This window comes from Monodelphis domestica, chromosome 1 (genome assembly GCF_027887165.1).
Source record: "Monodelphis domestica isolate mMonDom1 chromosome 1, mMonDom1.pri, whole genome shotgun sequence".
Taxonomy (NCBI): domain Eukaryota; kingdom Metazoa; phylum Chordata; class Mammalia; order Didelphimorphia; family Didelphidae; genus Monodelphis; species Monodelphis domestica.
The window spans coordinates 311,841,576-311,857,539 of NC_077227.1; the positions used below are offsets into that span (position 1 = coordinate 311,841,576).

General features: G+C 34.2%; 1 protein-coding gene across 5 annotated transcripts in view; it reads right to left on the bottom strand.

The window, feature by feature from the left end:
- RAPGEF6 (Rap guanine nucleotide exchange factor 6) overlaps positions 1–15,964 on the bottom strand; it is a 285,799-nt gene that overhangs the window by 139,391 nt on the left and 130,444 nt on the right. For all 5 annotated transcript variants that reach the window (XM_007473406.3, XM_007473405.3, XM_016431778.2 and 2 more), the window contains one exon: positions 4,404–4,535. In XM_007473406.3, the coding sequence (XP_007473468.1) occupies positions 4,404–4,535 (132 nt within the window). The remainder of the gene's footprint in view (positions 1–4,403; positions 4,536–15,964) is intronic.

Genomic DNA, 15,964 nt, shown 5'->3' on the forward strand with positions numbered 1-15,964 from the left:
TTTGATGTTAATTTTGTAGTTGTTTTGGAGTCCCACAAACCACATCCCAAAAAAAAAGATAAATTTAATAAATGCATATATTCTGACTGATGTACCAATCAGCCATTCCTCATCTCTCTCCTTTTTCCTCGGGCCTCTCTATTTCTTGAGACAATGTCATATAACTGTTCAAGTGAAAGGAAGAGTCAATCAATGTAGCTAACTTCATCTCTGTCTCATTTTAAGAAATTGCCAAAGTCAACCCAAGCTTCAGCAACTATGACCCCCTACCAGCAAAAATAATTTGATTTGCTGAAGGCTCAGAATAATTTATTTTTAATTAAGGTATGTCTATATTTCACTTTCTTCGTTTTTCCGGGGTGGTTTGAGATCTCTTCCACAAAATGACTAACATGGAAAAATATTATACCTAATTTAGCACATGTAAAATCTATATCATATTGCTTATACTCTTGGGGGGAGAGAAGGAGAGAATTTGGAACTCAAAATTTTTTAATGAAGGTCAAAATTTGTATTTTCATGTAATTGGAGAAATGAAATCTTTTTTTAAATTAAGGTATGTACATTTTTGGCAAATTATTGCACACTTAATATACTTCAGTAAAGTATAAGTATAACTTTTATATGTCCTGAGAAACCAAATAATTCATGTAACTCACTTCATTAAGGTTGAACAAAACCTTCAATATCTGCAAGGTATGCCTACACAGAGTGCTAGCTTGCATTCTAATTCTGTCTCAGATACTTAATGGTTGTGGGACTTTGAGCAGCCTGTTTCCTCTTATATAAAATGCAAGTATTATTAGCAACCTACCTCTGTCAGTCAATTAAAATTTATTAAGGTACTTAAAATATCAATATCTATATGTACCTACTATATGCCATGTACTATGCTATGCCCAGGAGATAGGAAAAGAAGCAAAAGATGGTCATTATAGATATAAAACTACATGCAGTTTTAAAAAGGAAATAATCAAGAGAGAAGCATCAGAATTAAGACAAGTTAGCAAAGGCTTCTTGTAGAAGATGGGATTTTAGTTTGGACTCAAAGAAAGTGGGGAGATCAAAAGTCAGGAGAGAGGAATTGAGAGCAGTCTAGATGTGAGGGGCAGGAAGAGAGGATGCCTGGAGTTGAGAAATAGACTACCTCAAGGATGCCAGTTGTCCCTGTATCTAATGGAACATGGCAGGACATAAGGTGTAAGGGACCTGGAAAGGTTGAAGGCTAGGTTATGGAGGACTTTGACTGTTGAACAGATGATTTTGCATCTGACCTTGGAGACGATAGGGAACCATTGAAAATATTGAGTAGTAAAGTGGCAATGTTGGACCTTCGATTTAGAAAAATCACTTTGGTGGCTGAACAAAGGAGGAATTAAGAGTGGAAAGAGACTTAGGCCAGACAGACTCAATAGAAGATTACTAAAATTGTCCACAGTGAGTGATAAGGGCCTAGAGCAGAGTGGAGACATGGTCAGAAAGGAGTGTTTTGGAGAGATGATGCAAAGATAAAATCAACAGGTTCTTGGCAAAGGGAGCTCAACAATGAGTTTCATTTTGAAAATATTGAGTTTAAGATGCTTTATGGAGACAAGAAGTCCTAGGTTTAAATCTGACTTCAGACATATCCTAGCTGAGTGACTTTGGCCAAGTCACTTAACCCCAATTGCTGAGCCCTTACCACTCTTCTAACTAGAACTAATACTTAGTATTTATTCTAAGAAGACATGGAATGGGTACACACACACACACACACACACACACACACACACGCACGCACACACACGCACACGCACACATATGCACACGCACACACACTTATAGATATATGGTTATATTGATATATTTATTGAACACAATTGAGATATGTGAAACGAAAAAAGAGATAGGAGATAGGTCAGTAGAGAGGCTAGGAAAGAACAGGTGAATTTGAGAATGATCACCATAGAGATGATAATTAAATCTATAGGAGCTGATGAATAGATGAGAAGTAGATGAAGTACCGTGGCAAAGAAGGAGCAGACAAGGACAGAACCCTATGAGGCACCTAATAGTCAGAAAGCAAGATCCAGATCCAGCGAAGGAGACTGAGAAGGACCAGGAGAAAGTTTAATAGCCCAAAAACCTAGAAAGAAAAATATATCAAGTAGATAATCAACAGTATCAAAGGCTACAGAGTTCAAAAAGAATGAGGACACTGAAAAGCCTGTTTGATTTGGCAATTAAGAATTCACTGATAACTTTGGAGGAAACAGTTTTGTTGGAAAAGATCAGGTTAGAAGCCAAATTATAAGATGTTAAGAAGAAAGTAAGAAGCCAGAAAGTAGACACACCTATTGTAGGAGGCCTTAATATTTAGCTACAAAAAGCTGAAGAGATATAGCATGATATCAAAGATGAAAGGATCAAGTGAGGTTTGTTTTTTTTTGTATTTTATTTTCCCAATTACATGTAATAATAATTTTCAACATGCATTTTCCAAAATTATGAAATCCAAAGTATCTCCCTCCCTGTTCCCAGAGATGGTAGGCTCAAGTGAGAGTTGTTAAGAATGGGAGACATGGGCATGCTTGTAGGTAGTAGGCAATGAGCCAGTAGATTAAAATTACAAGTGATAAGAATGAGAACAATTGTGATGATCAAATGAGATGCCACAGGTAACATGCTATGTAATCCTTGACTTGCTATTGTCATTGTTACTATTGTTCTATCTCATTTCCCTAGACTTCCAATCTAAATGTTACTGAACTCATTATTCTCTCTCATTCTCCATATCAACAATCAAGTCTTCCTTGGCTTCATCTGTTATATACACCCCCTTCTCTTCTGTGACATTGCCATTACTCTGCTGTAGGTCTCTATTACCTCATTCCTACAATATTAAATAACCTGCTAGCTAATGCCTGCCTGCCTCAACTTCCCTCTTCACTCCAGCTTATCCTTGATGCAACTGCCAAAGCAAGCTTCTTAAAGTACAGGCTTCATATTACCTCTGGGAGAAAATATCAAATTTCTATTTGGCTTTGGAAACCCCTCATTACCTGCCTTCTTTCTACCTTACCAGGTTTCTTAAACCTTACTCATTCCATATAATCTACAATGTAATACTACCATCCTCCTTACTGTACCTAAAACAAAACACTCCATTTGTTGACTTCAGACATTTCAGTAGCTGGCCTCCAAGTCCAACATTCGCTTCATTCTCATTTCCAGGCTTTCTTCAAAGTCTAGTTAAATCCCATCTTCTGTAAGAAGCCTTTCCAGGTTAGTCTTAATATTAGTACATTCCCTCTAAGAATATTTTAATCGTATTTTTTCATATCTTTCTTCCACATAGCTGCTTGCAAGTTGTCTCTTCCTGTTAGATTATGAGTTCCTTGATGGTAGGGTATGTTTTTGCTTTTCTTCAATTGAGTAAAATTCCAGGCACATAGAAGATGCTTAATATACTTACTGATTTGACTTAAGCATCTAATAGAGTCCTTAATATGTACTGGTTAAATTATCCAACAAGTACTCTGTCTCTGATTTATAATTTAATATTAATAAAAAATCAAGTTGAATATTTGATAACACTTTTCTACATGCTTAATTAAGCTCAACAAAATATTATAGAAAGCACTTACTAAATGCTTATTGATTTACTGATACTGTGCCACTCTACCACAAATTAAAGGTTCTTCATAAGATCAAATTATTCACAAGATATAGTGTATTTAAGAGACCACAAATAAAAATTAAGTCACATTAATAGCATAAATCAGTGCTTACTGAATAAAATCATAAGTTTCAAATTTCTACATTTTTTATATTCTTTAAAATATAAAATTTTATTTTATACTTTTGTATTTTTTAATATTGAATTCAATAGCTTATTTAAACAATGTTTTGGTTACAAACTGATAAACAGAATTAACTACATGGATACTTATTCTCAGAAAATCAAACTTTTAAAAATTCACTCTGATAAAAAGAAAATGACGTATATACTGTTTTATTAATAAAGCATCAGTCTATCCAATGTCACTTATTATAAAACTGAAGAATTAAAACATTCACAAAATATATGCAAAATTCGGGGTGTACAATAAACATTAGCATCAATTAATCTAGTCACACAACAAATATAAAATTTAATATTAGATTAACAATTTGTATCATTCCCACCCCCCCAATTCTTCCATAAGAATCTAATAATTTAGGACCAGAACATTGCTGAATTATTTATCAAGTATATTAATTCCATTAAAGAAAAATAATCATTTAAAGTCACAGAATAATTGAAGTGATAATTACATTGCTATGACAACTACTGTGAATATTACAGTTACTTTTTTATAAAAGTGATAAAGGGCTTTAGATTCCTAAGACAAAGCAAAAGAAAACTATTCTTAAAATATTACCTGGTAGATATCAGATAAACTGCTGCTTCCTGAGTCACTGGCAATGCTACATCCAGACTGGCTAGAAGGAACATGAGTCACTTGGGGATGAGTGTTTTCTGTAAGATGCAACTTGTTAAGATCTGCTGGAAGCTGAAAAAAAGAAAAAAAATTCAAAGTCCATACCCTTTAACGTGTCCTTGCTGTTAATTCTTTACATGAAATAAATTTTCATTTCAAATATATTAGGTTCACCTCAAAATTTTAATTAGAAAACAAATGTCTCTTTTGAACAGCATGATCCAATATGCTTTTATGATGACTGCAAAAATAAAGGTAGAGTTCTAAAGATAAAGAAAGTTTTCAGATGAGAACTAAGGGAAAAAATATTTCACCCTCCTCTTTTAGCAAAGATCCTATCTCCATAAGATTTAGAGAAAGAAAGGACCTTAAAAATCCTATTATCAACCTCCATATGAGATAGAAGAGGAAACATAATGTTGAAAAGTTTTCCAATTCACTTTAGATGTTATCCCCCTGATTGCTGGGAAACAATGATTGTCCAAACTGGATTCAGAAAAATGCTTGATTCTATCACAAAAATGTTTCCTTGGACTAATGTTGTACAAGGTTTCTATGTAAAAGAATTTCTTTCATTTACCACTGAAAGAATATTGACTGAACATATAATATCACTGTATTAAAGCACAGAAAAGTTGATCAATACAACAGATTAAGCATATAATATTCAAAATAAATCATTCATAACAATATAGTATTAATAAATAAGATTCCATTGCTTGAGCAAGAGCTCTTTATCTGAAAAAAATGTTAGGAAAACTAGAAAGCACTCTGGCAGAAATTAGAAATATACTTACTTCTCACACTAAATACCAAATTAAGTGCTAAATGATTATGCCCTATTTATAAAAAGTCAAATTATAGTCAATAAGCATTTATTAAACAAGATTATATTCCAGACACCGTGATAAGTGCTAGGGATACAAAGAAAGGGGGGTTGGGGAGGGAGACACCCAACACAAAACAGTTCCTGTACTCAAGCAGGCAGTCTGATGGAGAAAACAAGTACTCTCCCTCTCCCTCTCCTTCTCTCTCTCATCATTGGAAATCATCCTAAAGAGAAAATGCTATGATTGAGAAAGTCTAGAAAAGGCTTCTTGCTGAAGGTGAGACTAGAAGAAATTCAGAAAGATCAGAAGATGGCAATAAGAAGTGACATTCCAGGTATGGGGGGCAATCAATAAAATAACTGAAGTTGGCAAACAGAATGTCTCATTTGAAGAACATAGTATCACTAAATTATACAGTATGTTGAGGGGAGTAGATTGTAAAAAGACTGGGGCTGGGCTACAAAAGATCAAACAGGAAATGTTATATTTGATACTAAAGACAATTTGGAGCCAGTGGAGTTTACTGAATTGGGGAGAGAGCAGAGAGTGACATGGTTAGAACTACTGAGTCTCCTGACTGAAGTGCTCCTTGAAGTTGAGAGGACATCCATAAGGCTTCTTGTTCGGTTGACAGATGATGAAGGCCACCGCCAAGGTGATGGGCAATATCAAGAAAGAAAGTAGGATTTAATATGAGAAGCTGCAAAAAGGAAGAAAACAAGGACTTGGTAAGAGTAGATATGGTGGTTGAAAGAAAATGACAAGTGAGGAGGATACCTTGGTTGAAAGTGTAGGCAAGTAGGAGGGCAGCGGTGATTCAGGTAGTAATAATAAAATTATGAAACAGATTTGTGATCTAAACATAAGAGATCAAATTATAGAAATAATGGAGGGGTAGAAAAGGAGATATTCTCATCTATGGATAGACAAAAAGTTTCTGACCAAGAGGATCATGAGAAAAAAATGGGCAGTTTTGTTTACATAAAACTTTAAAGTTTTGCACAAACAAAATCAATGTAATTAAAAGAGAAACAGCAAACTGGGGGAAATAACAGAAAAAGGTTTATCATGGTATATAGAAAATTGGCATAAATAATGAACCATTCCCAAACAAGAAAAAAAAAGGAAGTTTTCTAAAGAGTGAAAAAGTAAGATATTGGCAACAATGGGGTGCGGGCGGGGGGGATGCCCAAAGCCATTAATATTAAGAGAAATAATAATTAAAACACCTGCGATTCCACTCTACATCTATCATATTGGCAAAAGTGACAAAAAAGGGGGAAATGACAGCCTTTAGAAAGGATGTTGTTAGATTGACATACTAATGTGCTATAATGGAGTTGTGAACTGATCCGACTATTTTACAAAGCAATTTAGAGCTATCAGCCAAAAGTAATTAAATTGTGAATAACCTTCATGATGCTAACTAAGCTTTTATCCCAAAGAGATTCAAAATAGACAAAAGTCTCATATGTACAAAAATATTTATAATAACATTTCTTTGATGTAGAAAAAATGGCACATAGTAAATATTTAATAAATGCTGATTGTTAGACAAAGAATTAGAAACAAAGTCATGCCCATTGAGACTGGGTAATGACTAAACAAATTATGGCATATGAATGTTACCATACCATAAGAAATGACTAGAGGTTTCAAAGAAACCAAGGATAACTATATAGCATGCATCATGTTCCATTCATATCCAAAAAAAACACATAATAACTACAATACTAATTATGAATCTACAGATGGAACGAAAATGGGAAAATAGCTAATATGCTAGAAGGCAGAATCAGAATCTAAAAAGATCTTGACAGGCATATAATAGGTCAAATTCGGTAAGACAATGTACAATTTATAAAAGTATATAAGTATATATGTTATAAAAGTAGATTTTTTTTTAAAAAATATAGGGTTAAAAAAAAACACACATTGTGACAGGTACCTAAACTACAATTCATGGGGAAACAACCTGAAATTTTAGTAGACTAATGATCAATATGTCAAGACTGTAACATGAAAAAAAAGGGTGGAAGAGTTATGTCTGTCCACTCAGAATCCCTCAATATCACATGTGACCAGATAATCTTTTCTTCCCATCTCACCATTTCCTTAAAGACATCTTTTATCTCTCTGCTTCTTCAAAGTTCCTCTTTGGTTATATGTTACTGACTACTCCTACCCATCAAACACACCTTTCCAATGCCGACTCTACACTATTCAGGAACTCCATTAGAATGTTGATATTTTAAAATTGGGCCTTTGTGGAAGAAAGCACTCTGCACAGTCCCAAAGGCAATCCAGCCTGCTTTCCTCTTCCTGTTCTCTGGAGCCAAACAATTATTGATCTGCACTATATTCCAGATATACATACTGACAGATAAACTGTGTAGGTGTCACATGTAATGATCTGGGTGATAAATTTCTACAAAAACTTTCCTATGGAGATATTCGGATCTTTTGAATGACCTTTCACAGGAGATCTATAATCTTTTGGGAATTTGCAAATGCAGCACAATGTCATTCACAAAAAGGAGCCTCTTAATAATATTACCATACAAAGTGAAACTTTCTTCAGTTCGATCTCTGTGTTGGTTCTCCTCCACAAAAGTAATGAACACCTTTGGGGACCATACAAATAGATCACCTTTTATACCAAATCTGTTGTTTATGAATGAAGAGATTCTGAACAGGGTAATTTGTAGTGTTATATATTTCAAGGGCTAGGATTATTTTTAAGGATTGCTTAAGTGACATCTTGTTGGGAAAAAGCCAGTATTTTACTATACTAACTCTAATCTTCAATTTCTTCCTGCTGGTACTTTCTTTCTTGTCCACAAGCATACCTCTAAATCCTCCAACTTTAAAAAAAAAAATCCTAAGTAAATTTCCTACTATACCCACCAGCTATTGTCCTATAACTTTACTGCCCTTTTCAATTTTTAAAAAGTCATCTCTGGGAGCAGCTGGATAGTTCAGTGGATTAAGAGCCAGGCTTAGAGATGGGAAGTCCTAGGTTCAAATCTGGCCTTAGACACTTCCAAGCTATGTGACCTTGGGCAAGTCACTTAACCCCTATTGCCTAGCCCTTACCACTCTTCTGCCTTGGAATCAATACATGATACTGATTCTAAGGCAGAAGGTAAGAGTTAAAAAAAAAATAAAAAAAAGCCACCTCTACTAGATGCCTCCACTTCCAATTTGCCCACTCTCTTCTAATTTCTCTACAGTCTGGCTTCTGACTTGATCATCCACCTAAAACTGTTCTCTCCAAAATTACAATGATCTATTCATTGTTAAATCTAATGGTCTTTTCTTAATACTAACAGTCTTTAAGCATCTGACACTTTTTCTCCTCCTAACTACTCTCTTCTCTCTGGGTTTCTGGGAATCTAGTTTCTCATTCTCTCCCTACCTATCTAATTGATCCTTCTCAGTTCTTTTTTGTTAGATATTTATCCATGTTATATCAATTAATTGGGTATCACAGAAGGGTATGTCCTAGGACACTTTCTCTCTATAATATCTCACCTGGGTGTGAAGGAAACAAGAATTTATTAGCACCTACTACATGCCAGATTCTTTACAAATATGATACCACTTTATTGTGCTAAGTGCTTTACAAATGTTATCTCGTTTTATCCTCATGGAAGGCAGGTACTATTATACTCATTTTATAGGCAAGAAGGTTAAATAAATTCTGCAGGGTCACACAGCTAGAACTGAAGGAAGATTTTTAACTCCAGGCTTAGGGGAGAGGGGGGGAGAACAGAGGGAGAATCCAGCCCTGACATTTTAAACTGGATGTTCCAAAGGCCTCTAAAACTGAAAATGCCCCAAATAGCACATAATATCTTTCCTCCCAAATCCTCTCCTTTTCTCAGTTTCCTTAGAGGGCATTACGATCCACCCAGTTAAATTGGTTTGAATCTAAATGCCATCCTTGACTTCCTACTCATGCACAATCCACATATCCAATCTGTGGCCAAATCTTATCTCTACATCCACAACAATTCACATAGCTGTCATACTAATTCATGAAGGCCCTCATCACTTCTCACCAGGACTACTGCAATACTTTTTTCTTTCTTATTAAAAATCCTTACCTTCTGTCTCAGGATCAATAATAAATGTACCAGTTCCAAGGCAGAAAAGCAGTAAGGGCTAGGCAATTGAGGTTAAGTAATTTGCCCAGGGTTACACAGCTAATAAGTGTCAGGTCAAATCTGAATGCAAGACATCTCATCTCTAGGCCTGGCACTCTAGGCTGGCTCTCATACACTGAGCCACCTAGCTGGCTCTGCAATAGTCTTTTAATTGGTTTCTCTGTATCAAGATTCTCCCTATGCCAAACCATCTTTTGCTCGGTTGCCAAAGTGATTTTTCTAAGTTGTAAGTGTGACCATGTCACCACTTCAATAAATAGCACTAGCTCCCTACTACCTAAAGGAAAAGCTATAAAGATTTTTTTTCTTTTTTTTGCTTTTGGTGATCAAATGAGTAAATTTTTTTTATTCAGACACCTTATTTTCCCAATTACAACTTTCAACATACATTTCCCAAAATTATAAGATCTAAATGGTCTCCTTCCCTTTCTTCCCTCCACCCAGATAAAAAGTTCTTGATCATTTACAATTCTTCATAGTATAACCCATCTTTCCAATATCCATACATATTGCTGGTCATGAAATAATTTATAGTGAAGCTATATCAACCTACTTGTTTCAATTCACATATAATATTCTATCTTCCCATCTCTGTAACCTTTGCACTAGCGACTCCCTCATCTGGAATACAGATATTAATTTCTTAGAGTCTCTGGATCCCTTCAAGCCACAATGACACCTTCTACAAGAGCTTATAGTTTTTGCCATTAGTTTACATTCTACTTAAGCTATGTCCTGTGTTACATATTTACATAATATGTTATCTACATTAGAGTGCAAGTTTTTTGAGTACAGGTAGAGAATGTCTTATCATTCACTGCATAGCTAGTGTCATGTCTAGCATATAGTAAATACTTACTGAATACTTGCTGACTTTTTTCATAATTAACAATAAGTCACTACACCTTTAATTTAATCACAAAACAAAAAATATATATACTCAATTCACTAATGATATTAACAGTTGGAGAATAGGTAAATATTGTTGAGTTTTCATGATGTTCTCTTAGTTATCTTTTGTTCATTATTCATAACCTCTAAGATGTTTTCCCTGCATCTTTTTAGTACTTTCTGAAATTCAGATACCTTGTATATCAGTTCCTTAATAAAAATGAGTCATCGCCAATTCAGAATGTCTCTTTATAAATTTAGTCCAATATGACTTCTTTTCCTGTCTTTGTTCTCTTTAGTGACATTCCTACCACCATAAAAGTACATCAAAAACTAAGAACTGATATGTTAAGTTTAGACACTCTACCATCTTTTAAGGTGAAAAAAAAAATTACAAAAACTCTTTTACAGATCATTTCCATTTTTCTTTGTTATCCTTCTATTTTCAGTCTAAAATGTCCAAATGATGACTTTGCTTTGGATCACTTATGAAATTTTCTTTAAACTGGTTTTTACCTTGCAATCTTCTCAGCTTTATGGGACAATATTGCTCATAATCATCTATTGTCTATTGAATTCTTTGTTTATAGTCTAATAAATTTGTATTCTAAATAGGTGTTGCTTCTGGCCACCATTTAGCTCTACTTGGCAAGTAAAAGTCAAGCTCTTGCTAACTCAGGTACCTTCTGAGTTCTTTTTATTTTCTCAATGTGGCAATTTACAACAGCTACACTTAAGCAAAAAAAATAAAAATTTTTAAACCCTTACCTTCTTAGAATGGATACTAAGCATTGGTTCCAAGGCAAAAGAGCAGTAAATGGAAGACAACTGGGGTGAAGTGACTTACCCAGGGTCTCACAACTTGGAAGTGTCTGAGATCAGATTTGAAACTAGGACTTCCAGTCTACATATGGCACTCTTATCTACTGAGTCACTTACATGCCCCAAATGAGTTGTTTCTATTGAATGGCAAGTGTCTTTTCTCATCATTTTTTCTCTTTGATTTTTATGTTACCTGATCCTTGCTCTGATAATCCAGATCTAAACATACATAGCTCACTCAAGAACAACATGCACAGAAATAGTGAATCTTTACTATTTCATTTTTTGTGATGTTACTGGGTGCTTTCTATATATAGCACTACCATCCTTTTTCTAGAATAAAGTGTTCATGTTGTAAAGGCATAAGACTTCTGGGTAGTCTAAGTATCTTTGGTCTCTCATTCTTTCTTGAATCATTTTTCCCTGTCTCTAATAATACTTGCCTTTCCCTACTTTTGTAGTGAAATCACTGTGTAGCAATCAAGATGTATGTTGACTTACTGTCTTATCAAGTCTATCATAGAATTTCTCTACTTTTTCCATTCTTTGCAACCAAGGTTACTTCATGTGTTGAAATTATTTTCATGGTAATCTTTTGTTGCTGTTGTTGTTGTTGTTGTTGTTGCTGCTGCTGCTGCTGCTGCTGCTGACGGTTACATGATTCTTGTTGTCTCCCTCCCTTCTTTCCTCTCCTCCCCCCAGAGTTGGCAAGCAATTTCACTGAGTTATTTATATATTATCACTCCAATCCTATTTCCATATTATTCATTTTTATAAGAGTAATCTTTTAAAACCAAAACCCCAAATCATATATTTCATGGTAGTCTTTTTGCAAATTCCTCTCTTGAGCACTAAAATATTTCGTGAAATAATATTTTCTGTTGCCAACTTCTTTGCTTCTTCAAGTAGTCCCTGTGAGCTATCTTTCCAAGTTAGTTAAACTTTCTTTCTCCTTCTGATTTCATTTCTAGACAAGAATATAAAAATTCTATGATTCAGTTCCTCTAGTAAGAATACTGGCCATTTAGTAGGTTCTTGCATTTCATGTACAATCAGTTAAAATGAAAGGGCTCTACAAAGTCTTATGACAACATCTTATTGTGGAGAGGAGGTGATCCTAGGTTATCGAAACCTATGAGAGAAAGATCTGGCATGTATTTTAAAGCTAGAAAAACTTCAAATATGGCCCCAGGAACAGAGCAAGCCTACAATACAAGGACCAGACTGAGAGGATCTAGTCTGGCTACTTGGTGATAAATTCTTTCATCATGGCAATCCATTAAAACAAAGAAAATTACAAAATGGCCTTCAGTTCTGAATGTCAGTGGAGGCAAGGTGACAGAAAAAAGGAATAGAAGATACTTAAGGGTCAAAATGTTCAGATTATCTAGCAAAAAAGTACTAGACCAAAAATGTACTACAGATGTGTAAATACAAAAATATATTACAATTGTGTAAATAAAAAAGAGATGTCTAATAATTATCAAGACAACTTTTCCCTTTTATTCCCATCAAGATTATACTTTCTCATTTTCAGTAAGAATACAGAATAACTTCAGACCAACCTTCATGTCTTGTTATGAGGAAAAGGCTAAAATCCAAGGGATGTATCTATCCCTTTAATTTAGTTTAGTAAAATACTTATCACTGAATATGTTCAGGGTATTTGCAATCATTTAATGATGGAAACTTGACCTCTAATTTTGATTTGGTTTTTATTCAGCAAAGGCATAGCTTTTATATTATCCTAGGAAGTGTTTCTATTGTTCCTAAGTTCATGATATCTACATGGAAAGCTTATACAGAAAAATTTGCTAAAACATGTAACTACAAGTCTCCTTTTCAACACTGAAAATCAGAATAAATATCCAAATAAAAAATCCAAATAAATAAAAATAAAAAAGATGGAAGGTGTGGCAATCACTATCACTACCATTATACTAATTTTATCCAATACATTGCTCAAAAGAGACCCATATGGAACAAACCACATTAAATAAAACTATTTTAGTTGGGTCTGATGCTATAGCTTCTAAAGAACAATTAAACTTTTTTTTTTAAAAAGGTAATGGGTTTTTTTACAAGCTGTAAACAACACATAAAGAATTTGAGTATAAGGAGAAACCCACTGTCATATTTCTGAAAATTCCATATCAATAATTGGATAACATTTAGGAATATTACTATAGCATTTTTTTGTTCATTGCATAAAGATTATCATATTGCTCAGGATATGAGATTATCAACAATGGCTTTCTTTATTCTCTAAAACAAAGCATGATTTATTTCAAAACACAATCATGATTTTATCACAATTAAAAATGTTAAAACACAAGGGTTCTGCATGCCAGCTGATTTCATTTCTGCAAAGTCAAGTTGAGATTAGCAATATGGTCACTTCCTATAAGAAAGATCTTAGTAAACTGGTAGTGAAACACTTCACCAATTAAAAAGACTAAAGCTATATACAAATATTATATGAACCCCATATTTGACAGTATCTGGTCTCCAGAATATAAACTTTGGGATCAATATATTTAAGATTTACTGATTATTAAACAGGAATTTTCTAAATTTTGGCTTAGCTCAGTTGAAAGTTTAAAAGGTTTTTTATTTTGAATAAGAGGTTCAGGTATTTATTTGAACAAAAGGGTTAAGATTTTATATTCTTTAAAGGTTAGAAATGATATAGGTGCTATCAGGTACACTAAAAGCTCATTTACAATTTTAAAATACATATATGTCCAGCTTAGTTCTAGAAAACAGAAATACTATACTATTCAACCTGATCAGGAAAAACAATAATAATCACTTACTTTGGAGGCCCATGGTTGAAGACAATTGGCATAACAGCGAACAAGAAAAGCCATTTCCTGGACTGGAAAGTAAAGTTTCCTTTTCTAAACAAACCAAAGGCACCCAGAAAAAAATATTGGCAAAAATCTTTTTTGTTTTCTCTTCACAAATCATAAACCAATATACTGATATATAAGGGAAACTTCTTAGTTTTCCTTTCCACAGTGAATTCCAAAATTATTGGCTTAATTGGATTTCAGTACCTTTGTACCCTTGACTAAATGAACTGCAGCAATTTCTATGAAAATGTTCCTTTTAACAAGCATACAAATGTAAATCAAGATGTTTTTGTGCTTCAGGCTCTAGGCATTCAGATATCCACATGCTTCCTCAGTCACTTAGTACATACCTACACAGTGGTAACAGAACAGTTAATTCTGGATCAGATTAAACAAGTAATGCAACATACACCAAACCTGAATCTCCAATACTTTCCAGCATTTGTTCCAAAAAATGTAGCACCACTTAACAAGAGAATATCTTCATGTCTGCTTTTCTTCTAATTATTTCCTTCTGTCAATCAAACATTACAATGATTCTTCTGCATGTGAAGCAAATCAAAACTCTGTATCCTTAGAATTCAGTTTCTTCTTTTTTTTTCTTACCAACCAAAAGAGGGAAGGAAAAATCCAATTAATGAAATATTTTAACAGGTTTATGCCATGTCACTTCTGAATCTTTGTAACACAAATTCTCTTCTTTTTCTCTTTTTTGTATGCAGGATTTACAATTCTGCTTTGTTGTTTCTAGTCCTAAGGCACCAGCAGATACTATGGTTAATCTAAGCTTCGTTTTTCCAATTAAAACATTTATACGATGCAAGACAAATATTTCATCTTCTGCCACAGCAAGCCTGAGTACTAGTGCCTTAATTCCTGCTATCTGTGTCTGCTTCCCAGAGGCTCCCTGAGGAGGAGCTCCTATCGATTCTATGCTCCGCAGTAAGATGAAATATCTAATAAGGAGGAAAGAAAGTGGGAGGGGAATGGAGCTAAAAGGATGACATCACCTGTATAGAAAGCCTTCAGAAACTGCATTAGATCAATTGGCTACTGTATCTGCAGATGTAGCACACAGGGCAACTTTACTGTGAATCCTCCACCCCAACATACACTTACATAGACCCCTCCCTTTCATGAAATATATCAATATACTATTTATTTTCTTTGAAATCTCTCATTTGAATGTTCTAACCAACAGGATAAAATATGTGGCATGCAGCATATAACCTTTCTTCATTTATATTTTCTTTGCTTTAATTCATAATGATCCACCATTGGGTACACTGGGGAATAGTGCTTTCTAATCCTAGTATTCAAATTTAACGCACTTCCATGATCCCAAGGGAAAAGAGAATGAGCTGTAGTCTTGCTTTCTAAGCATCTGAGGCAGCCTTGCTCTCTCCCAGCTGTCATGTTTGTCTTTGTAACACTCATTTCCGGAGCTTCTGCCTCATAGCTACTTAGGAAATAAATATTCAGAAGAGAATAACCTTTAGCAAGACTCTAATGTATAGAAAACATGCATTTTAAAAATAGAATCAAGTCATATACATGGGGGGAAAATCTAAATGTCACTACTGCAGTAACAGCTAGCCAAGTAGGGGAAATTTAACTGACAAGTAAGAATAAAATATCATCTTGCCAAAATTAAAACCAAAAAGATTCAGTAGTACAACTTGGCTGGCATCATGTACAATTCCTCTAGAGAAAGTGTCTTCCGGGTTACCTGAAAAAAACCTAAAGGGAGATCCATTCCTAGAAAGAAATTTGGCTATCACAACAACAAAACAAAACAAAACAAAAGAAAAAAGTTTCATCTACTGTCCAAATGTCTCTATGTTTTGACAAAAATGAAATGTCTTCACAAAATCTTATCTTATTTATAGAATCTATGGAAAACTCCTTAGTTCTACTTACCCCTCCATTATTAC